Source organism: Manacus candei, unplaced genomic scaffold (assembly GCF_025592945.1).
Source record: "Manacus candei isolate 608988 ecotype Guabito, Panama unplaced genomic scaffold, ASM2559294v1 h1tg000084l, whole genome shotgun sequence".
Classification (NCBI taxonomy): Eukaryota; Metazoa; Chordata; class Aves; order Passeriformes; family Pipridae; genus Manacus; species Manacus candei.
The window spans coordinates 1,956,385-1,980,249 of record NW_026138132.1 but is presented as its reverse complement, the minus strand read 5'-3'; the positions used below and the strand labels follow the sequence as shown (position 1 = coordinate 1,980,249).

The following is a 23,865-nucleotide window of genomic DNA, read 5'->3' as shown; positions in this document are numbered from 1 at the left end:
GAAGGGGCGGGGCCAAAGGCGGTGGCACTTCCGGGAGCGGCGGGGGAACATGAGCTGGTGAGTGCGGGGGGAACAACCGGGAATAACACCGGGAATAACACCGGGAATGACCGGGAATAACACCGGCAACAACCGGGACAGGGACCTCAGGGGATAACCGGGACCGGGAACACCGGGAATAACCGGGACAGGGACCGGGAACACAGGGAATTGCACCGGGAATAACACCGGGAATAGCCGGGACAGGGACCCCCGGGAACACAGGGAATGACCGGGACAGGGACCGGGAACACAGGGAATTGCACCGGGAATAACACCGGGAATAGCCGGGACAGGGACCCCCGGGAACACAGGGAATGACCGGGAACACAGGGAATTGCAGCGGGAATAACACCGGGAATAACCGGGTCAGCGACCCCTGGGAACACCGGCAATAACACCGGGAATAACACAGGAAATAACCGGGGCAGGGACCGGGAACACCGGCAATAACACCGGGAATAACCGGGACAATGACGGGGAATACCAGGACAGGGAACACCGGGAATAACCGGGACAGGGACTGGCTTGTCCCAGTGCTGGCCGGGCTTTTCCCAGTCTTGGCCAGGCTTTTCCCAGTGCTGGCCAGGCTTTTCCCAGTGCTGGCCAGACTCGTCCCAGTGCTGGCCAGGCTTTTCCCAATGCTGGCCAGGCTTTTCCCAGTGCTGACCAGGCTTTTCCCAGTGCTGGCCAGGCTTGTCCCAGTTCCTGGCCCTGGTGGGCCCCTGGGTCTGGCTAAAGGTCCCCAAAGGTCCCCAAAGCAGCTCCATGCTCTGACCCACTGCAAACCCACCCTCAACACTGCGAAAGCAAAGCTTTTTTCCCTTCAAAAAGGAGGAAAACCCAGTTCCCACGTGCCCTGGGACCGGACACCTGTGTGCCTTTGGGGTTATTTAAAAGAATTATGTTAGAAATCGGTAATACTGTTAATTAATCTCAACTCTGGGTGTTCTCATCCTGGCTTGTCCTGGAGATCCAGCGCCGTTGTGAGGGGTGAAGGGTGGGATGGATTAAGTTTTAAAAAAAGGCCTTTTTTTCTTGCCTGGAAGGTTGAGTTTGCCATGGTTGGAAACAGAAGATTTTTTCGGGTTGGGAGCGGTGGAAGTTGTGGTTTGGAAACCTGCTGTGGGTAACATAATGATGTGCACACGGGTACTGGTAAAAATGGTTGAAAATACACTATTTATCCTTTGGAATCGCTTTTGTTGTGCTTTGCTCATCTCAGAACTGCAACAGTGTTGGCTACGGGGGGTCTCAGAGCTGCCTTTTCCCAGCCTGCCCTCGGGAGCTGTGTGGGAATGGACACTCTGGAAGAGACCTGCTGCTTTCTCCTGGTCCAGGAGGAGCTGCAGAGCCAAAAACATCAGGGATAAATAATGCCTTCAGGTGTTGGATGTGGAATCATTTGGGTGCAGAGCGTTGGGAGCTTCCACTCGGCGCTTCCCAGTGTCCGACCGGTCCCGGGGACCTCGCCTGGGGACTGTCACATGTCACCACAACACACGTGGCTCTCGCTGTGGCTTCTGCCGGGAGATGGGATGTTTTTTGCCTTGTTCTGGGGAGGAATCCAAGGTCGCTGCTGGGCGAGGGGGGAACTGGGGACTCCGGGGAATCTGAGCCCGCTCTTTCTTCTCCGGCCGCGTCAGCGCCCGGAGCGTGGCGGCTCCGCTGACGCACGAGGGGCTCGGACCCCGCGGGGTCCCAGGGCTGTGTCAGCCACACAATCACCCTCAGTGCAGCCTCTGGAGAGTCCACCCTCCCTGCTGGTAATTCCTGGAGCTGCCCAGCCGGGATGAATCGGGGCATTCACGGGGGGCCGGAGTTCAGGGCCCGGCTGGCGGGGCCGGGCGCGGTGTGACGTCCGTCCGGGGGTTACGCTCGTGCTGGCGGCACTGACACATGCCAGGGTCGTGCCCCTGCTCCTGAAATGTCACAGGGAGGCACGGAAGCTGCTGCTCCAGCGTCCCTGCGGAGCGGGGGAGCTTGTTCCAGCCCTGGGTGATTTGGGAAGCAGCGTTTGCTCAGCTTGCACGTGCGTCTGCCCGGCGTCAGGCACCGTCAGGCCCAGGGCAGCGTGGATTAAACCCCCTTTTTTCAGGGATTGGCTGCTGCAGCTGAGGAAGAGAATGGAGCTTCATCCTCAGCCCTGTCCTGCACATAACTCTGCCTCCAGTTTGGCTCCTGGGCGCTGGTATCCTTAATTTTTTTGCGAAGGAGGTCCCTAGAAATTTAAGGGCTGTTGGTGGGTCAAAGCCTTGTCGAGTTGTGTGGGGTTAATCCTGTGCCTTCCCTCGCTCCTTGTGAGCTCTCTGTGCTGTGTCAGGACTGGGAATACAGGGAACACTCCCAGGAACACTCCCAGGAACATGGGAGTGACCCTTGTACCAACACAGGAAAACTGCTCCAGAGGGTTCAGGGTGACCCGCTGGTGACAGAGGCTGGATCAAACCCCCAAATTCCCAACTGCTGTGCCCAGGCAACGAGGCAGTGCTGTCTTTCTAGGCTAAGCTTTATTTAGAGCAGGAGTAGGCTTGTTTTGGGAAACAGCCTTGCATGGGCAGATGAGATGTTTTCTGAATCTCAGAGGAGCTCCGTGGCTTCCTTTAGGATTTTGCGCCGTGGATCGGGATCTCTTGAAGCATCCTCATCTCCCTCTTCCTCCTGTGTATTTTGGAGGAGAGAGAGGAAAACACTCCAGTGATTACCTTGGCCATCACTCCTATAAAAATACAGGGAATAGAGTGTTGGTTTTTACTGTATCCTCCCCCTTGTCTCCCCGAGTGCCTCAGTTTTAACTGTATAAAGGAATTTTTTTTAAGGTTTGTGAAACCACATAAAACTAAATGTGGTTTCAGCTCGTCACCAGGCTCCCAAATATCCCCTGCTTTGGTTTCCCACTCCCCCAGGTGGAAAAAAAGGGGTTTTTTTAGCAGCGTGCCAGCTCGAGCTCCGAGCGCTGCCTCCCGGCACCGCTGCAACAGCTGCTATTTACTTGGGAGGGGAAAATCTGGGAAGCAAATGTTGCTGGGTGAGCGAGGAGTGTGAAGCACGTGCGCTGGTGGTGCTCGGGGCAGGGCTGTGGGACCATATGCCTCCTGGCAGGGAGCTCTCCCAGTGGCCTGAGGAGCTGGGAATGCGGGGTGGGAACGGGTGGTCGCGTGATATCGAACTCCCAGACCCGATCCAGGGCGAGCCTGAGCGTTTTTCTGGAATATTTAGGGATGGAGGTGAGGAGGAGCCTCCTGTCTCCGGGTGGCAAGGGAAGAGGAGGCGGCAGCACAGCCGGGGCGTAGCCTAAAAGTAGGTTTGTTGGTTATTCCCTGTGTTTTCCATGCTCTGGAGCCGCGGCCGCGGCGGGCAGGTGCGATGCAGACACATCCCTGGGGCGCTGTTTCCTTCCCACTTGAACCAACATTGATGTTTTTCCGGAGCGGTCAGTGGCAACGCTCTCCTCCTTCCCCTCCAAGGTTTCACTGATACCGGGACTGGGAGATGGGCACGGGATAAAATTAGCCCGGATGAAGCAAGCGGATGCCAAAGCAATGAGCGGGGCGTGCACGGCTCCCAAACACCTCCCTCCACCTGCAGCGCCCGTGCAGGGAGCTTCGAGCATCCCAGGGGTTTTATCCCGGCGAAACCGGGCAGAGCGCCCGGGAAGAGCCTCGGTTATTCCTTAATTATTAATTTTTCCACCTGTCCTGTCCAGAGGGGCCTCCCCCCCCCCCCTCACACCCCACCCCGTGCTCCGGTTGAGCCACAACCGTGTGTTTCACAACCGTGCTCAAAACGGGTATTTTTGTAGCACAGTCGGGGCCTAAAACAGCCCTGCAGAATTCTGCCCGCCCACGCGCCTGGCGTGAGTAATTTTCTTTTGATGGGTGAGTAAAATATCGTTGTTTTTTTTTTTTTTTTTTGTGTGTGTGTTTTTTTTTTTTTTCCCTCCTCGTGCTCCTCTCTTGGAAGGGGTGGGAGAGCCGATCCTGACATTATTTTTGATTTGCTCCAGCGCTGACACCGCGCTCGGCTCCGGGCATGGCGCGGAGGGATCTGCTCCCAGGAGCTGCCCAACTTCAGGAAGGTGCCTCCTTTCCCTGGCCTGACCTAAAAACGCAGAAAATCGATGTTTACACCTTCTTTTTACACCTCTTCTTGCCTTCTCCCCCGCTGCCCTGACACCCGTTCGTGGCTCGGCGCCTGCGGGTTTGCAGGGACGGGGTTGGAATCCAGGTGGGAGAGCACACCTGAGGGATGGGGGGGAGTGTTTATTCCCGAGGGAATAAACATCCCCACACCCCCACCCCGTGACCTCCCCTGCAGGGACGGGGTTGGAATCCAGGTGGGAGAGCACACCTGAGGGATGGGGGGAGTGTTTATTCCCGAGGGAATAAACATCCCCACACCCCCACCCCGTGACCTCCCCTCTCGCCTGCGCCGAGGAGAACACCCAAACTGGGATTTGGCGCAGAGTCTCCCTCGACAGAAGCTGTTTGTGATCCGTTGGAATCGGTTTTTTTCCCCCTTCTTTTTATTTTTTTTTTGCCTCGGCGCTGTGTTTGGAGCGGTTGCCATGAGTTCCCTGCGAGGGGGAGCGGGGTGGGACGGTGCCTGCAGTTTCCATGGACACCACGGAGCACAGCGAGGCATCCGGAGCGATGCTGGAGAGGAATGTCTAACCTGAGCCTGCCTCTGAGCCCGGCTCACCTGGGCCGGGCTGGGATCCCCCCCTGTGCCAAGGGCTTGTTCCAGGACAGCCCTCATGGCCATGCATTTGCACTTTTAGGTGGTTTTAGGGAGCCCAAGGCATGAGATCTGTGGTCCAGGTGCTGTTTTTAGGGAGCCCAAGGGGTGAGAACTGTGTCCAGGTTTCCAGGGTTGGTTTCCTTGGAAGCCTTTGCTTTGTGTTCCCTCTCTTTGGGTCCTGTCCGGGTGGGGATCAGACTCAGGAACACTGAACCACTCCTGCTCCAGCAGCTGCTCATGGAGCTCACAGCCACCCTTGAACTTCCTGGCCTTCCCATATCATGGAAAAGTCCTTTCCCAACACCTCCATCTCATGGGGATGCTTTACCTGAGTGCAGAGGGAGGAGAAGCTGAATTGAGTTCACTCGATAACAGAGCGAGAAAGTGAAGGCTCACATCCTTCCTCCTGTGCTCCCGACCTTCCTGTTGATGTTTGCAGGAACACTTTGATCTCTCCTGGGTAGCAGCTGGTCCCCGTGAACGGGCAGATTTCCTGGATGCAGTTCCACCTTGAGCTGAATCCACTCCCAAATCGGGAGCCTGGAAAAGGGAAGGGCCCCACCTGGCACAGGGGCAGTTTCTGGGGCAGCTTTGGGGCAGTTTTTGGCTTCATGAGGGATTGGATAAAAATTAATAGTTTTGTAGGATCCCTCATCATGCCATGTGCCAAAATCCTTGGGAAAACCAGCCCTGGTGGGTTGGGGTCACCTTCACAGGCTGGGTGTTGTCCTCCTGCCTGCAGGCAGAGAGAGGTTTCTTTCCGGTGAAGGAATTGAGATTTTTGGTGGAAATTCAAGGAGTGAGAAGCTCTGGCGGGGATCCAGCCTGTGCTGGCGCTTGGGGTTTCGATGAGAGAGAAGGAAAAAAAAGGAAAAAAAAAAAAAAAAAAAAAGCCCTGAAACTTTCCACGGGAAGCGGGCGCTTCCCACAGAACATGGATTTAGGTGGTGGTGCCGATAAAAACCGGTTGTGGCCACCAGTTCATACCACACCGACTCCTGTGGGCCCCCAGCCAATGCCACCTGGGGCAAAAATATTGAATTCAGGGACTCGGTGTCGCTTTTCCCAAATTAATTAACCTCCAAACTGCCCCGGCCTCAGTTCTTCCTGCTCCTGCTTGTCCCTCCATCTTCCTTCCTTCCCTCCCCAGCCCCTGCTCGGCAGCTCAGCATCCCCAGGGGCAGCATTTTATGGGCTGTGGGTGAAAATACTTGGTTTTTATCCCTTGTTTGTCAGCAAAGGGTCTTCTGGGGCCTGATGAGGGGTGGCAAAGCCACGTTCAGATGGAAGGAGCCAGGGAAGAGGGTCACATCCAGCGGTGATTTATCCCATGGGCACGTTCTGAACTCCGTCCAGAGCCAGGAGTGATGCCAAGATTTGATGTCCTGCTCAGCCCAGCCCAGCCAAAGGACCATCTCCTCCCTAAATTAACAAGGATTGAGTCTGATTCCTGCTGGCAATTCCTTCGTGCCTCTGTTCCAGGGGACTGGTGGGGAGTGGGAGGGGGAGCTCCGTGTTTTAAGCTCCAACTCCCCACAGACCTCATCGAGCTCTATCCCCCCACTGCCTGGGAGGTTTGTTTCCAACTCTCCTGTGCATCCAGAGGAGAATTAAGCTGCTTTGGTGTGTGTGGCCCTGGGTTTGCACATGGAAAAGCCGAGTAAATATATGATATTGCTGGGGAAACTTCAGAGAAAATCAGCCACAGCTTCTCCCACCTTCCCCTCCCTGGGGTTCCTGAGCATCCCCGAGCCGAGCTCGCAGGATTCTCTCCACCCACACTTTTTTCCCTACTTGAAGCTCTTCCCACCCCCTCCCTGCAGTGCCTCCATCCTCCTCCCTCCCAGCTGAACCCCACTGCCTTCCCAAACTCCCGGTGACCTCCCGGGGAGGGGGTTTGGAGGGGCCGGGATGCTCCCCCGGCCCCGCGGCGCAGGGGGGGGACGGGGTGGGAAGGCTCCGGGCTGTGACTCAGCGCTCAGCGCTCTTCAGGAACGGGATTTCAAGGGATTTCACACCCCAAACACAACCCCAGCTTTCTCTCGCTCAGCAGAAACGAGAGATCAAAAAAAAAAAAAAAGAGAAAAAAAGAAAAAAAAAACAGGCAAGAAGCGCAGATTCCGGTTTTACCTTCGGTGTTTCTAGACCTGGGCTCAGCTTTTTTTAAGGTATTGGTGAGATCCGAGCCGGGAATCTGTGGCAAAACTGGATGTGGACTCATCCCCCTCTAATTTATTTGCGTGATGCCCATCATACGTTTTCCCAACCTCTTAATTTTGGAGTGGTGTTGCTGTGGCAGGTTGCATGTTGTGTGTCCCCCCCCTCACACACACACTTTGCAGGCCAGGACACAATTCCTGAAGGGAACAAAACATTGGGTGCCAGCAGCAGTTTGGAGTCGTGGGGTGAAATAATCGGGTTTAAAACCTCCAATGAAAAATCCATACCTCTCATGGCTTGGGGTTTTTTTTTTTCTTCCTCACTGCTTCCTTTCCTGCTTGTGCATCTCTTTTTTTACCCCCCACAGAACCATATTAAGAGGCAGAGATTCAGAAACCAAGGACATTATCTGAAATTGTAAAACAGAACAAAAAAAAAAACCCCAATAATTGGGGAACAGACCTGACTTGCACGGGGGGGTGTGTGTTATTTTTTACAGAGGTTTTACTGAGACAGGCATAATTACCAAGTGGCACCATGACACTCACAGAGGTATTTACTGCTGCACAGTGGATCTGCAGCACTCCCTTTGCTCCTGGAAGAAAGTGGCTGGGATTTTGGGGGTTCACTCCCCTCCTTGGTGCTGCAGAGATGGGGAATGGGACGGGATGGGATGGGATGGAAGCCCCTTGTGCTCCTGCCACCTTCCCTACCTGTGCTCCCAGCCCTGTGATACCCAACTGATGCTGATTCTCAGCTTTCCCCATCCCACATCCCTCTTACCACCAGAATTCCCTTGATTTAACCCAGTTTTCCTATGGCCAGTGCCAGTTTGGGTTGCTCTCTGAATCCCCCAGACAAAGTGAAGGGGAAGGTTGTGCACAGGTAACGCTTTAATCACCTTTTTAATTGTCCTTTCCCGGTGAGAACCAGCCTGGCTCCAGCTCCTGCAAACTGGTTTTAACTGGGATAACACTCCCCTGGGTAAAAAACCCCTTTTTTTTTTCCTCCTTCCTCCAAGACAAGTGGATACCATCACTTCCAAAAGCGTCTGGTGACGGCACCTGGCTGTGTGTGGTGCCTCATTTGAGTTTATATTTTGACCCAAGGAGGAAAACACGAAAGGAGAAAAAAAAAAAAATCCGTCTATTTTTTGTTTTCTTCCTGTAAGGCACCACACCCCCACTTATTGACGGGGAAATTATACACCAGAGGGGTGTTTGTTTATAAAAGAAGTGTGATTCAGCTGCCGCAGGGAGCCTGGAAAGGGTTAAACCCGAAATTATATCGGTCCAACCGGGGAACCATAAACAGGAAGTTCTTCCAGAAAAATTTAAATTTAAACCTTGGGTGACTCAGGTTGGCTCCGGAGCTGCTCAGGAAGGGACACAGGGGTTGCAACCCTGGATTATTCCCGGTGGGTAATTACACTGGTGGTTTGAAAACAGCAGGGAAGGCGGGAAGAGCGAGGCTGGGAGGGATCAGGGCCTTGGATAATCCCGGTTTTTTTGGTTTACTCCATCACAGACCTTTTCTCCCATTGCTCAGAGTCGGGTTTTGCAGCAAGTCACACTGGGAAAAATGTTTCCTGGGGGTCCAGTTGGATGGATCAATGTTGGAGCAGTGCTGGCGTGGGGGCACTTGGGAGGGGAGCTGGTTTGGGAACCAGCAGTGGGAAAAGCCAAGCTGGGAGGCAGCAGGAGCAGAGGCCAAGCCAGAGTCCCAAAATCCATGTTTTTTTAGGTCAAACCTTGGGTATCAGTGTGAGAATTTGAGCTGGTCCAGGAGGGGACTTGGGTACCTTCCTGGGAAGCACCTGACGTGGATTTGGGATGGGATGGGGTGGGATGGGATGGGATGATGCTGAGCTCTAGGTGAGGTGTCTCTGGGAAAAAATACTTTGATTTGATTATGAAACATTTCATTATGAGCCCGGATTTTTCCGTTTAGTTAAACCACCACAACACAGAAATATTGGGAGATTTTGGCTGAGAGGCTTTAACCAAGCAGCACCTCTTTAACTTAATTAAATACACCGAAAACAGCAGTGGAATTCCTGGATTTTCATTATACTGCTAGGTGAAAGAAATCCAATTATTTTCAGGCCGGCAGCGTGGCTGTACCCAGCTGACCCAGCCACCCTTACATATGTTGTGTAATTTATTTAGAGTACTCTTCACCTTCGAGAAAACCATTCAGGTAACCCAGATTTTCCTGGGAATTAAGGATTTTAAGAATGAAGGCTGTGCTGGCAGGTGAGCTGCTCCTCCAGCTGCTGGAGCAGAGGAATCCTTTGAAGCAGCTCACAGCTCCAGACAACCCAGGTTGTTCCTTTTTTTTAATATCCTCTTTCTAAATATTTACAGGGTTTGTTTGGGGTTTTCATTATTGCTTCATCCTCCCTGTCAGGTTTGTTTTTAAGCAGAGGGTGTTCTTCAGCCGTTTGTGGAGCATCCTTGCATTTATTTGGGGTGGTGGGAGGGTGGGGAAGGTGCTGGGCTGGAGGTGCTGACCTTAGGGGTCACAGTGGCTCCTGGGGAAGCATAGGATCACATGGAATATCCCGAGTTGGAAGGAGCCACGAGGATCAGAGTCCAACTCCTGGCCCTGCACAGACACCCCAACAATCCCACCCTGTGCTGAGAGCATTGTCCAAACTCTCCTGGAGCTCTGGCAGCCTTGGGGCCGTGACCAAACCCTGGGGAGCCTGGGCAGTGCCCAACTACCCTCTGGGGGAAGAACCTTTCCCTGAGGTCCAACCTGAGCCTCGTTAGTGCCCAACCACCCTCTGGGGGAAGAACCTTTCCCTGAGGTCCAACCTGACCCTGCCCTGGCACAGCTCCAGCCATTCCAGGGTCCTGTCCCTGCTCACAGGGAGCAGAGATTGGAGCTGCCCCTCGTTGTGGAATGCTCTGAGGTCTCCCCTCAGGCTCCTCTTCCACCCTTTCCCTCTCCAGGGTATCCACACTGCCCACAAAGTGCCTGGGGACAATCCCTGCTCCCCCCAAACCCCCTCGGAGCCGCCCGAGCCCGGCGGCGTCGCCGCTCACACCTTCCCCTCTCCTCTCTCTCTCTCTCTTCCAGGATCCCGTTCAAGATCGGGCAGCCCAAGAAACAGATTGTACCCAAGACAGTGAGTAAACCAGTTCCCTCTTTTTAGCTCCAGCCTCGGATCATGTGGCTGATGAGTCAGGCCGGCACTTTGACTCGTCCCATTTTGCGGAGTGTGGGAGGGAGCTGGAGCAGCAGAACCTGTTGCCGCGTGTGACCAGCGCTCGGCTCCTCGTGCGAGGAGCGAGGGGGAGCCCCATCCAGGGAGAGTATTTTGGTTTGGGATCTGTTTAAATTTTATATATATATATTTTTTTTTTTTAATTTTTTTAATTTTTTTTTGGAGGTGGTGTGGTGGGGGGGAAGAGCTCTTTTGGGCTGGCACGGTTTTTTTTCCCCTCGGAGATGGCTGAACGGGTTTTGCTTCCTTCCTTCCTTCCTTCCTTCTCCCAGCAATGGGCTTGTTTGTTCATCCTTTCGGAGCAGATGGAGGAGGAGGAGTGGTTCAGATCGCTGAATATAACTGTTTCCAAAGAAAGGCTTATAAGCTGAGATGCTTTAGTGCTCGGGCGTGAATTAATTTGTGCTGCACAGCATTTGCTTTAAAAGCAAATTAAAAAAGCATTTTGTATTCCCGTGGATTTGAGGCTCCTACCCCAAGTGCTGCTGCTGCTGCTTGCAGCTGCCTGTGGTATTTTCCCTCCTTAAGCAGCTTGGCTTTGCATTTGTCCCGTGCCAAAAAAACAAAGCTGTGGAACCTCCCAGGAGCTGCCCCTGCAAAGTCACCTGCACACCTGGTCTAAAACCAAGGCCCTGGCAGGCAGCACCGGGGGCAGACCTTGTCTCTCCAGCAGCATTGGTGAGCTAATCCCTTGAACCAGACTCACATCCCTGATCCTTCCTCTCCGGGCCGCTAATTCCGCAGGATGCGTGGGCACTCCTGCTCGTGGGGCAGTTTCTCCTTGGGACATGACATTTTCCCTGGAGGCAGAGGGCTAATCCCCCCACTCCCTTTAAGGCTTGATTGTCATGTTTTATTCTGCAGGATTTGGTGGCTGTCTGCTGCCGTGGAACTGCAATTTGCTGTAACAGCTCCAAACTGTCAGCACAGAATTTAAGCCAGGCAGGCGACAAGATGAGGGCTCATAAAATTCCTCGGTGGTTTCTGGTTTTCTGCTTCCTTCAGCTGCCCTTTTCCAGGGGCTGGTGGTCCACTGGCTGGCTGTGGTCCCTCAGGTGAGGCAGCCACCAGCCTCAGGTGTTCACAGCCCTCCTAGTTCATCCCAGGAGCCCTCACTTTTCTTTACTCCATCACATTTTGCCTCTCACCCTCTTTCCAACGCCAGTGCCCTTCCAGGCTGGTACAAGACCCAACTTCTCTGCAGCTCTGGGTGTCTTGACCAGCTTTCCTGGACGTCCCCATCCCACCCATTCCCACATCCCAGCTGACTGTATTATTTTTTCTTGCTGATTTCCCTCACCACCTCCTGCATTCGCCGTTGTGAGAGGTTTGTCTCCCCCAAAATCAGCCATTCCCGAGCTTGAGCTCCCTGCAGATGAACAGTGGCACCTTCGAGATCTTCCCTTCCCCAGAGCTGCTGGAATGTGCTGTTCTGAAGCAGTTGGCAGGCTTTGCTTATATATATATGTGTGTGTATTAAATAGAACAGCTCAGAATATCCGGCAGGCAGAGGTTTGTTCAGCAGCAAGAGCGTTCCCAGGCCTTTTCCTTTTCCTTCCTTCCTTCCTCAGCTCCCCAGGAACAAGATTTTGTGTCAAGGACTCCCAAGTTGGAGACCAGTTTTTAAGTGGCTTCCACTTGCTGTGTGATGATGATGATGATGTTGCTCTCCAGGCAGCACATTCATGGAAAGCAGAAAACAGGAAGCTCCCAAAGCCTTGGAACTTCACAGCAAGTGTAAAGTGCAGCCCTTCAAAGCAGAACAAATGGCAGGAAACCACCGATATCCCCCGGGATCAGGCATCCCATGTCGTGGTGGGGAAGGGATGGGGTTGCTTTGTAGCCTCAGCGAGCTGCAGGCCCCCAAATTCACCTCCTGGTTGTGGGCTGAGATGCTCCATCTGTGCAGGCTTTTGGGAGCAGCAGTAGCAGCCAAGGTCTGTGATATTCCAGATGTTGGGCTCTGGAGCCCGCTGCAGGAAGTGGGAAGGTGTGGCATCTCCAGGGCTGCATCCCAAGCCCATCGGAAGGGAAGTGGTTGTGGGTTAGAGGATCTCCCACTCACAGGGACTGGACCACAAAAGAGGATCGGGGGGTGGGGAGGGGGAAGCTAAAAAAAAAAAAGGCATTTGTTAGGATCTGATTTCTCTGGCTTTCCACGAGGCCTGGGACTGGAGTCAGGAGAGGGGGGTGGCTTTGCCAGGAGGCTTTTTTGTTGTCCTGATGAAGCGATGCTGGGGCTGGTGTCAAATCCAGGCCGACATTAGTCCTGAAAAGCAATTTGCCTGGGCTGCCGAGGAATTAGTCATGACTCCCTGGGCCCACTCGCCTCTGATCCTTTGGAGAAGGGCACGGTGTCAGCCACAGTTTAGCTCTTCAGGGAGGAGGAAACCCCCCGTGGAAAATATCAGCTGGTGAACCGAGGTGATCTCCCACTCCCCAGACATGCCTCTGCTTTGTTTCCACCTTAACCTGGGCAAATCCAATTCCAGACAGCATAATCTCTCCCCTCCTCTTCCCTGAAAAGAGCAGCTGTCACCGGGCTTGCCGGGAGCCGGGTGGGAGGATCTAATGCAGCGAGGACCTGCTGTCAGCAGAGCAGCACAGGACACAGCCCCACAGCCCAATTAAACTAATGCCCGGTGATAGGAGTTAAACCTGTTGGAATTACATCTCTCTGCACAATGTTTATTGCTCTGACCCAACCCGGAGATGTTCTCCCCTCCCTGGGGACAGCTCCGGTCGGAGCGGAGGTTACGGAATCGGAGCTGTCTTGTCTCCCGAGCTCTCCCGCAGCTCCAGCTCGCTGAAGTTCACCCGTGTCACCCCGAGGTTGTTCCCTGCTCTTCAGCAGGGCTGGGGTTATCCAAGCAGGCAGGGAGCAGGGAAGCAGAGCCGGCTGTGCATCTCCCTGCGGGAGCCAGCCGGTGCTCGGGATGGGGCGGCCCGGAGCGCGGCCCCTCGCATCACCCGGGTTTGATCCCTTCTCCCTCCCTGCTTCCCTCATCCCTGCTCCATCCTGGGCTGACTCAGACCACTCTCCCTCCTCCTCCTCGCTGGCCAACCTGGGCTGAGTCAGCTTGGCAGGGAGTGGGACCTGAGCTGCCAAACCTCCCTTCCTTGACTCATCCCGGCAGCTCTGCCTTCCCCAGGGGTGTGGGACAGAGGAGCTCCATGAGCAGGAGGATTCCACTGCAGCTGCTGGCCCTCGGTGCCTTTCCATTGGGCTCCACCAGTGAGCTGGAAATCCCAAAACAATGGAGTGAATGTCACAGAAATGGTGGGGTGAGATCGAGTGACTCCGGTTAAACCATTTTACTGGTTTTCACTTCGATTTTCGGTGGGACCAAACTGGTCTCTGCATTTGGGAGGTGCATCCTTTTTCCCTCTGCCACCTTTCTGGAAAGCTTTCTTTCTGAGTGGGGGTTTGGAGAGCTTGCTGGGTGAAGTCCATGACATCCCAGACCCGCCTGAATTCTGCAGCGTTGCTCTGGCTCAGGGCCCTGCAGAGTGAATATTCACCCACATGGCTTAACCTTGGATCTCTAGCTTGATGGGATGGCAAAAGCTCAGCAGAAATTCCAGGTTATAACAATTTCTGGCCTAATTATATGGGTTTCTCTTTTTTTTTTTTTGGAGAGGAGGGAAGAAGAAACACACGGTCTCCTCTTTTGCCCAAGACCCACGAAGAGGCTTAGACCACAGGAACATGTAGAAATCAGCTCATCCTCCTCCTCCAGGAGAAAAAAATAAACCTCAGGGGAATAGGAGGGTTCATCACAGTCCCTTATTTCCATCTCTTTGTAGTATTGGCTTTGGTCTTGGTTCATTGCCTCGTAACCGTGGTGGTGATTATGATCCCACCCTTAAAGCAGGAGGGATGTTATCGCAGGTGGGAGGCCCAGTGTTTGCAAACAAAAAATAACTGGGTGAAGAAGGACGTTGTTTCATCTCAAAGCTTTCAAGAACTCGTAGTTCTTTATGTAGATTTAAATAAAAACCCCCGAGTCGAGCGATTTTTTTTACATTTCCCTGTGCCTGGAAGGAGAAAAAAAAGAAAGGTTCGGCGCAGAAACACGGTTTGATTTCTCGAGTTCTCGCAGAGAGGCTGCGGAGAAGTGGGATTATTTTAACATCACGGAAACTTCCCTTCAGGATATTGTAATTTTTCCTGCCTGTACTTCTTGTTCTCGTTACTCTTAACGTGACAATCCTCTCCACGGCCTTGCGCCGGGAGTGTCGGCTGCGTGTGACCACTGGCAGCTCCTGGGAGCGGGAATTACCCTGTGCTCTGCGGAGTGTTCTCAGCTTGGCCTCCTCGCCTGGGAGTCTGCATGGTAGGAGCATGGGAGAGGAGGTTTTCCCTCTCCGGAGCGCTCTGCTCCCGGCTGGATTTGTGGGATATCTGGGCTCCCGCGACGCCGGCGGGAGCGGCGGTGACTGGGAGGCTCCCTGAGCTCCCAGACTGTGATGACTGGGAGCCAGTTGCTGCCTGTGGGCGTGAAAAATAAGAGCAGTCCATGGGCAGCTGTCTCTGGAGAGATGGGCTGGGGATGTGAGTCAGGCCAGGCAGCTGAAGTGTCTCCGTGTGGAGCCACCTCGATCCCATGGGGAAAGCACACAGGCACTGGGATGGGGTGACTGGGGGAGCTTGGAAGGTTTGAGGGTTCACAGCACCTTATGGGGAAGTTTTGCCTTTATGGAATGAATCCTAGAATCCCAGAATGGTTGGAGTTGGAAGGGATCTTAAAGCTCATCCAGTTCTTCCACCCCCTGCCAGGAGCAGGGACACCTGCCACTGTCCCAGGTTGCTCCAACCTGGCCTTGGACACTCCCAGGGATGGGGCAGCCACGGCTTCTCTGGGAAATCCATTCCAGGGCCTCCCCACCCTCCCAGGGAGTAATTTCTTCCCAATATCCCATCTAACCCTCTGTCAGTGTGAAGCCATTCCCTGTGTCCTGTCAGGCCCATGTCCCAAGTCCCTCTCCAGCTCTCCTGGAGCCCCTTCAGGCACTGGAAGTGCTCCATATCCATTAAGCAACGACGCCTTTTGCTTATTGCACAGGAAGGAGGGAATCTAACAGCAAGAAGGGACAGATACCCTGAGTATTTGCAGGTAGCTTAGTTTCATAACCAAACCCTCTAGCCGAGCAGACAGCAGGAAGATCCTGCAGAAGGTGGAGAAGGCTGGAGCTCCACACCGAGGGAACGACCCCGCCAGCCTTCAAAGGGCATATTTTCGAGTCGCGCCCGACCCTCTCTGGTTTGCAACCAAAACAATTCACACCTAGGGCTTATAAATAGAGTGCAGCCCTCCCTGGTTATTTTAGCAGCCGGAACAGGCACGGGGATGGAGGGTGAGCTTTCCCCCGTGCCGGTTACCTGACCTCCCGGCACCAGCTGCCGCGGATTTCTGCAGCTCCGCGAACACCAGGCACAAAGTCGTGTGAGCTGCCCCCACACTGCTCCGTTCCCGTTCTCCAGCGACCAATTTTAGCAGCACAGAAAGGGAGCTGGAGCTACCGTGGGGGGTTTTTTTGTGTTGGTTTTTTTTTTTTCCTGCAGGCAGGGAGAGCCAGCTCGCATCCCCCGGATGGTGGGAGCTGATGGTGCGGACAGCTGGCCACTGGGACGGGGCTGGGACGTGGCTGGTGGCTGCCTGCCTTCACACTGGGCTGGAGGAGCTCCAGTGCAGCCATCCCTCCCCCCCCCCCAAAAATAAAAGAGACTTAGGAATGGAGGTTGCAAGAAAACCGGGATTTCTGAGCTCCCATCTTAAAATTCGGGTCTTTTAATCTCGCTTGAAACGTCCCCATTTAAGCGCTCGGGTGTCGCGTCGAGCCCGGGATTGAAATCCCGAGGACAGCGTGGAGAATTGGAACAAACCTTTGGATCCTTCTAGTCCTGGCTGCCTCCAGCACTCCACACTTCCTTAATAGCACAGGAGCTTGACAACACAAGTGAACCCGGTGCTGGTCCCATGACAACAAACGCGCATGTATTTACTCTTGGCTGGTCAATTGAAATCCATTTTGCTTCTTCGGTTGACGAGGTGTGGAATGAATGTTTCAAGTGTGTTAAAACAGTCAGCATGGAAGGAAAAGTTCCCTAAAATATCTCCCATCGCTGGAGATCTGCTGCCAGATAGCAAGTAGGAGGGAGCAGTCATTGAGGGAGCGTCGGGAGAAGGCTGTGCCTGAGCTCTGAGCTCCCAGCACAGGTTTCCCCTCCCTTTTTGAGGTGTCACAGTCCACTTGGATCGTTGCTCCAGCCGAAGGGTTGCATGGGAGGGAGCCATGGCAGGGATAAGGAGCCTGTGGAGGGGGTGAATAATGCAGAGATGGGAGGGCTCAGTAGTGGCTTGAGGGATTTAGGGGCAGTTTAACCATCTTGCTGAGGATGAGGAAGGAAGAAGCGGCTGGGAGGGGGTCTGGCATCCAGCCACGGCCAGACCCACCTCGGGGTCCTTTGGAGCTGGAGGAGAAGCAGCTTCTCTCAGTTTTTGGAAGAGAAAGTGGGCTCATCCCCCCAGCACCTCTCGAGCTGTGCTCAGTTGTGATCTCCCTGCTTTTAGGGCATTCCCGTTCCATCAGCTTCCAGTTCACGTGCTGGAGCACATCCTTGGAGCAAGCTGGCACGTTTGGTGGCAGTGACTTTGCCCCAAGAGAGTCTGGAGCTGAAAAACCCCCAGACTCCATTTCCTTTAGGAGCAATAACCCGTTACAGCTGCAGCTTGTGCTTCCTGGGGTTCAGGTCAGCATTTCCCAGGGACAGGTTTCCCTGCAAAGGTTTGCCACTCCAGGCTCCCCTGCAGTCCCTTGGAGCTGATTTCCATCTCTTCTTTCCACAGGTGGAGAGAGACTTTGAAAGGGAATATGGAAAGCTGCAGCAGTGAGTATCAACCACACTGGTCAAACAGGACCGGCCACGTGCTTCTCTCCTGTCCTCTTACTGCATCTTCCCAGGGAATTTTAGCCAGTTATGCTCTTCCCAGGGAGCAAATCACTCACTGCCCTATAATTTCTAATTCTTCAGAGTTTTTCTGGTGGCTGAGTGTTGGAAGGTGTCCTAAGAAGTATTTGCAGTGGGGTTGAGGTTTGCAGATTATGGCAGCTCTAAAAAAGAGCGTGAAATTCCCAGGAAACCGTGGGCTCCCTGGGCAGCCCAACATCTCTGAGGGTCAGGAGTGGCTTTGCCATCCTGGCTGTGTCACAGGAGCTCACAGGGATCATGTGGAAGCATTTGGCTTTGCCATTTGTGCTGTGTGAGGACTTGAAGAAAATATGTGAACTACGAATAAGAGATCACCAACTTGAAAAGGTTAAAAAACCATCTGAAAACAACCCAAAAGGGTTGAGCTGCACTGAACTTCGCAGAGCCTTGCCTGGATATTTTTAACTCCCACCAGAAGCCAGCATATTCAGCCCGTAAATGATTTGTTGCATGTATGATACACTTGGGTTTCTTTCTTTCCAAGATTCCGACTTTGCCTTCTTCTCCCATCTTTCAGATTGGAAGATCAGACCAAAAAACTTCAGAAGGATATGAAGAAAAGCACAGATGCAGACTTGGGTAAGTGACTGCAGGATACATAGACTGTGAACTTGGCCACAGAGAGACGAAGTGACTTTCTCGAGATCACATGAGTAATGTGTGACAAGCCTGGAAAACAAATCCCGAGCTCAGTCCCACTCAGTTTGCTTCGTTACAAGGCCATCTGCGAGAGGGCTGCGAGCAGCAGCTCAGCCCAGGGAACACAGAGCGTGTTCTGGGCTTGCTCCCTGTCTCCTGAGCTCTGTGGCCTTGGACAAATCCCTTTGTTTTCTCTGCCTCAGTTTCTGCAAAGTGAAAAATAGGCGTCGTTATTCCAGCTCTCGCATCAGCCAGCTCCAGCTGAGCCTCCTGTGTCAGCAGGGTGTAAATCACCTGCTTGGGGAAGGGCACTGAGGGTGGGACGAGGCTCTGGGGGGTCTGCAGAGCACAGGCTGTCCGTGTTTCCAGTAGGAACTGCTGACCTGGCAGCTCTCATTCGGGAATAACCCTTCTCACTCCCTCGGTGGCCGCTTCCTTTGGCTTCTCCTCGTGGCAGTGGACGACGCAGGAAGCAATAAACAGCTCAGCTCTGCCTGTTCCTGCCACAGCTGCACGTTTGGGGTGACATCTGCCCTTTCAGGTGTCCTGTCCCACCTCGCAGCACCTCCCTGCTCCCTCCAGAGCTTCTCCAGTCAGGAACCAGCGTTCCCACACCACACGGACACAGATCCGCTGGAGGGGAACCGGGAGCTGGATTCGCTGGGTGCCGGTTATCGACCAGAGCGGGGCAGGAACCTGCAGCAAAGAGCTGCTTTAAACACAGATGGTTTTCCTCAGCATGTGGTTTGGAGCAGTCCCTGTTTGTGCCGGGCCCCCACAGCTCGGGAGCCAAGGCTGATGCACCAGCGCAAACAGGGGTGGGCTGGGCCGGGCCAACACTCATCCCGTGGGATTGGGGTCACAGCGGGGCAGCCGAGTGGGAAGGAGCCCCAGCAGCTGGCAGGTTTGGGGCTTCCCATGATCCAGACTCACCTGTGTGTTTGTGTGTGTGTGTGTGTGTGCTTGGATATGCCAGACACAAACACGGATCCGGGCGCTTGCCGTGCTCTCCCACCCTTTCCCAGCACAGGGAGGGTGGTGGGAAAGGCACCAGAAACAGGCAGTGCCAGGACTCTTTTCCAGGCTGAAAACTGCCCTTTCCGAGGACTCTGGTCATTGTCAGGGATCCTTGGTAAGTTTTTCCTTGTTAAGGATTCCCCTCCCCTCCCTTGCAGTGGGCGTTGTTTATATGGAGCATTTCAAGTCCCAGAGGAGCTGTGGGAGGACTTTCTTTTTCCGTTCTGCTACATGGCAGAGTCACAAATGAGCCTTGGCCAGATCCAGGAGGATCTGATTTCTCATTTAAAGGCATGAAATCGTGAGTGTAGGGGAAGATGTCAGAGCACAGTCTGGTGAGGGATGGCTGAGGGGAAGGGAGGTGGATCAGATGCATCCCTGAGGATTGCTCTCCTCACCTGGCAGTGCCCATTCCCAAGGGGACATCCCTGTGCTTGCTCAGCCAACGTCCAGCCCCCGTCTCCGAGAGGGTTGGCAGTTTATCCACGGTGTTGTGTCCTCCTGTCCTGTCCCTCTGTGCTGAGGGGGTTGGTTATTCACTGCCTGCAAACACTCCCTGGCAAACTGGACCTGGTGGCTCAAGTCTCCACCTTCTTCCCAAAAAACTCAGCTCAGAACAAGACCAGTTCCTCCGTCTGCACAAGAAATATCCCTGTGAGGCTCTTCCAGCTGCAGCAGCGTGACTGGAACAGGGAATGGGATATCAGCAGCACTCCCTGTCCCGTGGTGAAAGATCACTCACCCCTTTCCCCACCCTTTTTCCAGAGAAAGCAGGATCTTAAGGAGCAGGAGGATGTTCTTTAACTGCAGATAAAAGGTCTCCATTGGAAGGAGGTGCAGGTGACCCACTGGATCCCTGTGGCTCAGGTTTGCCCTCAGTCTTCTCCGTTACTTTTGTCACGACTCAAACGAGCAGTGGACTGTAAAATCCTAAATTCCTTTGGCTGGAGCTGCATGAGCAAAGAGTGGTGCACACCCTCCTGAGGGACAGGTGGTCCCTTCTCCCTCTCCCCTCTTTCCTTTCTCCTTCCTTCTCTCTCCTCTCCTCTGCCCTGGGACCCTCAGGCCCCCCCTCACCCCCCTTTTCAGCACCCTGCAGGTGAGGCCAGCGATGCAGAGGAAATTCCTGACCTAAATTCCCCTTGAACATTCCCAATCCCCCCCCCTCCAATTCCTGACCTCCCGGCCTCTCCCCTCCCTCGCAGTTCACTTGCAGTCCTCTCTCCTGTGAAGGGGAAACTCAATTTTTCCTGCAGCCAAAGGAGTTGTGCCGTCCTCAACTCCGTCCCGTTCTGGCACAAATCCCTCCTCAGATGTGGTCACACATATGGATTATATCCCATCTGTTTAAAGGTTTAAATGCCTAAAGCCTTAATGTTTGGATAATAGATGGATACGGTAGCTTTGTTATTCCGTAGTTAGAGGCTCGTTCTGCTGTTGAGCTCCCCGGCTCTGCAGCTTCTGAGCTCTCTGTATAATTGTGTGTAACCTTTTAAATCGGAATGTTTAACCCCTTGATTTATGATCTTAAGCCCCATTATTTCAGATGGCTTTAACTTGGAATATCTGAGGCAGTACAGTAGGAGCCTTTCCAAAGCTCCTCCGTAGCACGGCTCAAGCATCTGGCTTTCTGATCTCAAGCTGGAATAACTTCCAGCACCGAGGAAAAAGAACATTTTATTTTTTTTTTTTAAGTACTCATGGCCCCTTTTTTTTTTTTTTGGTCTATTTTATCCCTGTTTATAGCGATGCTTTCCTTTTTATTCATCTCTTTTTCTTTTTTTCCATTCTGTACCTTAGCTAATTTCTTGCTCTTTTGTAGTGGTTCTGTCACAGGGATTGAATTTTCCCTTTGAAGACCAAGTGTTTGGAAAAAGAGGGGTGTGTCTGATGGGAAACAAGCTCAGTGAGACAGGAGCTGAAGCCCATCAGAGCGTGACCTGGTGCTTCTGGACTTCTTGGTGGCACTCCCAGGGTCTGAAGGGACTTTCCATTCACCCCTGGCTTGTTCTCCACGGGCACAAAATTTAGGCTTACTGGGGGGAAATGCTTAACTTGTGTCCCTGCTGCTGGAGAGGAAAAGAGAAGCCTCGTCTTCCAGCCCTGTCAGCCTGGTCCTTTCCCACTAAATCCACTTCAAATACATATTTTTTTTTGTTGTAAAGCCATTTGAAAGACTTAATGGACTGTGATTTTTCTCATTGTGGAAGAGCTGTAGTGAGGCTGAGAGTGACACTTAATAGTCTGTCGAGAGAAGATGTATAAAAACCCCCATCTAGGAGTTGTTTTTTTTTTTTAAGAGAACAGTGCTTTTGTTAGTCTGGGATTATTTCTGGCAGCGTCACAAGCTCCACACTGGAGTGGCTCAGACTTAACTTATATAAAAACAGTTCTCTGGGTGTTTACATGAATGAATTGGTGGCTTTTCCTTCCTTTTTCTCTCAGCCACCAGCGAGCGTCTCCCTGGAAGGCTGTGCTAAACCCCTCCTGGGTGGCTGCAGGGCCTGATTTTTGCCCCCCCCTGCCCTGTGCAGATGTTTGTGCCAGCCCTGGCAGTGGGAGGCATCATGACCCTCTCTGCTTTTCTTTTCCAGCCATGTCCAAGTCTGCTGTGAAGATCTCCTCGGACCTGCTGTCGAACCCGCTGTGCGAGCAGGAGCCGGCGTTCCTGGAGATGGTCACGGCCTTTGACACGGCCATGAAGAGGATGGACTCCTTCAACCAGGAGAAGGTGAACTGGCTTGGGCTGAAGGAGGGGAGAGTGGGGTGTGCTGGTGGTGTAGAATCCCACAGCGGTTTGGGTTGGAAGGGGTCTGAAAGCTCAGCCAGTTCTTCCACGGGCAGGGACACCTTCCCCTGTCCCAGGTTGCTCCAGCCTGGCCTTGGACACTTCCAGGGATCCAGGGGCAGCCACAGCTTCTCTGGGAATTCCAGCCCAGCCTCTCCCCACCCTCCCAGGGAGGAATTTCTTCCCAATATCCCATCTAACCCTCTGGCAGTGGGAAGCCATTCCCTGTGTCCTGCCCCTCCATCCCTTGTCCGGAGTCCTTATACCTTCCCCTTCCAGACAGATCCTCCTTCCCTTTTTATCATCATCCCCAAAGCTTTTCCCACACAAATTTCTCTCTAATCTCATCCTCCTGGCTGGTTGTACTGGGGGTTTCTGCTCACCCCGAGCACCTGGGGCAAATCTGCTCCTTTTTGGTTAAAGAACATTGTATTGTGCCCCAAATCCCAAACCACCCCGGGGTGGGCTCTGTGCAAGCCCGTCCTTGTGCAAACTGGCTTTTCCAACCATCCACTTTTGCTTTCCACAGGTGAATCAGATCCAAAAGACAGTCATAGAGCCTCTGAAAAAGTAAGTACCAGCACCATTTCATATATATATTATATACATATATTATATACATATAATAACTAATATATCCGTGCGAGGAAGGGAGAGGTGTTGCAGAACCTTTGTAGCCAGAGAAGTGGGAAATAGGGAGAGCAAAACACCCAAACCCCACAGTTTTGTCACCCTGGTTTGCAAAATTCCCACTTTTCCCAGGGTCACAGGTTGTGCCCCCAAACCTTTAAAGGATCCCTTCAGTTCTCTCCCCAGAACCCTCTGAAATCCTGAGATTTGCTGTTTTGTTACAGGAACAGAGCAAAGGGAGCAAAAAATAAAATGAAATTACCGTAATATGACAGTAAGTGTTGCAAATTGCTGAATAACAATTGTAGTTCAGGTTTGACACACACAGAGGGTTGTTGTGGTTTTGTTTTTTGGGGTTGGTTTTTTTTTTGTTGTTGTTTTTTTGTTTCCTTTTTTTTCCCCTTAACTTGTTGTTTCTGCCCAAATCTGAAAGTAAAATCTCCTGGATCACTTAGCACCTGAGGTTACAGCGTGTTCCTGTCTGGGGGATGTTTTGGTGACTCAAGTTTTACCTTGGTCGTCTTTCCACGACCAGAAATTCTTCCTTATTTAAGGGGTGGGGGGAAAAAAATGAAGAAAGAAAGAAAGAAAAAAAATCCCAGCCTTTTGTTGCTTATTATCTAGATTGTCCTCATGAAAGATACATTAACTTTTTCTTCCAGCATTCTGTTAAAATTGGAAGAACTCGTGTTTCTGAAATACTGTGTTTTTTTTTTTCCTCCAACTTGTGTTAGTTTGGTGAAATGAAAGACAATCCCTTCCCCTGCAAACCTTCCTTGTGTTTTAAATCCTGGGGGGGTTAACCCAGGGGAATAAAGGCAATTTCCATGTGTCCATGGCCATGGAGATGCTCCAAGGGCTGGAGCCCCTCTGCTCTGGAGCCAGGCTGGGAGAGCTGGGGGGGTTCACCTGGAAAAGAGAAGGATCCAGGGGGAGCTGAGAGCACCTTCTAGGGCCTAAAGGGGCTCCAGGAGAGCTGGAGAGGGACTGGGGACAAGGGATGGAGGGACAGGACACAGGGAATGGCTTCCCACTGCCAGAGGGAGGATTAGATGGGATACTGGGGAGAAATTCCTCCCTGTGAGGGTGGTGAGGCCCTGGAATGGATTTCCCAGAGGATGCCCCATCCCTGGGAGTGTCCAAAGCCAGGTTGGATGGTGCTTGGAGCAACCTGGGCTAGTGGAAGGTGTCCCTGCCCATGGCAGGGGGTTGGAACTGGATGATCCTTAAGATCCCTCCCAACCCAACCCATTCCATGATCCCATGACACGGGACCATCAGTTATCTGTCCAGCCCTTCAGTTAAACACAAGGGTGTTTTCTCCAACCTCCTGGCTGCTCTCCAGGCTTGGCAATTCTCTCCAACTTCCTAAATTTCCACTGGCCTAGAACACGATATTTCCTTCTTCCACTCCCCTTCCTGCCCTCCAGCACCTGCAAACCATCACTGGGTGCCCTCAACCAGCTCATGTTTCGTGCTGGGGAAGCTGCACCTCCACAAAACCCCATCCTTCCCTTCCCTCCTCCTCCCTCTGTAGGTGCATCCCCGGCCAGGAACATTTCTGAGGAGCCCAAGGGTCCATTTTGAGGCTAATGAGATGCAGGAGAGAGAAGTGCAGAGTTTGCA

At 53.0% G+C, this 23,865-nt stretch overlaps 1 protein-coding gene across 1 annotated transcript in view; it reads left to right on the top strand.

Annotated features, from left to right (window-relative positions):
• The window catches only part of BIN3 (bridging integrator 3), a 39,954-nt gene continuing 16,089 nt past the window's right edge, over positions 1-23,865 (top strand). The window contains exons 1-6 of the mRNA XM_051811934.1: positions 1-57; positions 10,024-10,072; positions 17,023-17,063; positions 17,683-17,744; positions 21,416-21,552; positions 22,139-22,179. Of these exons, the coding sequence (XP_051667894.1) occupies positions 50-57; positions 10,024-10,072; positions 17,023-17,063; positions 17,683-17,744; positions 21,416-21,552; positions 22,139-22,179 (338 nt within the window). The 5' untranslated portion in view covers positions 1-49. The remainder of the gene's footprint in view (positions 58-10,023; positions 10,073-17,022; positions 17,064-17,682; positions 17,745-21,415; positions 21,553-22,138; positions 22,180-23,865) is intronic.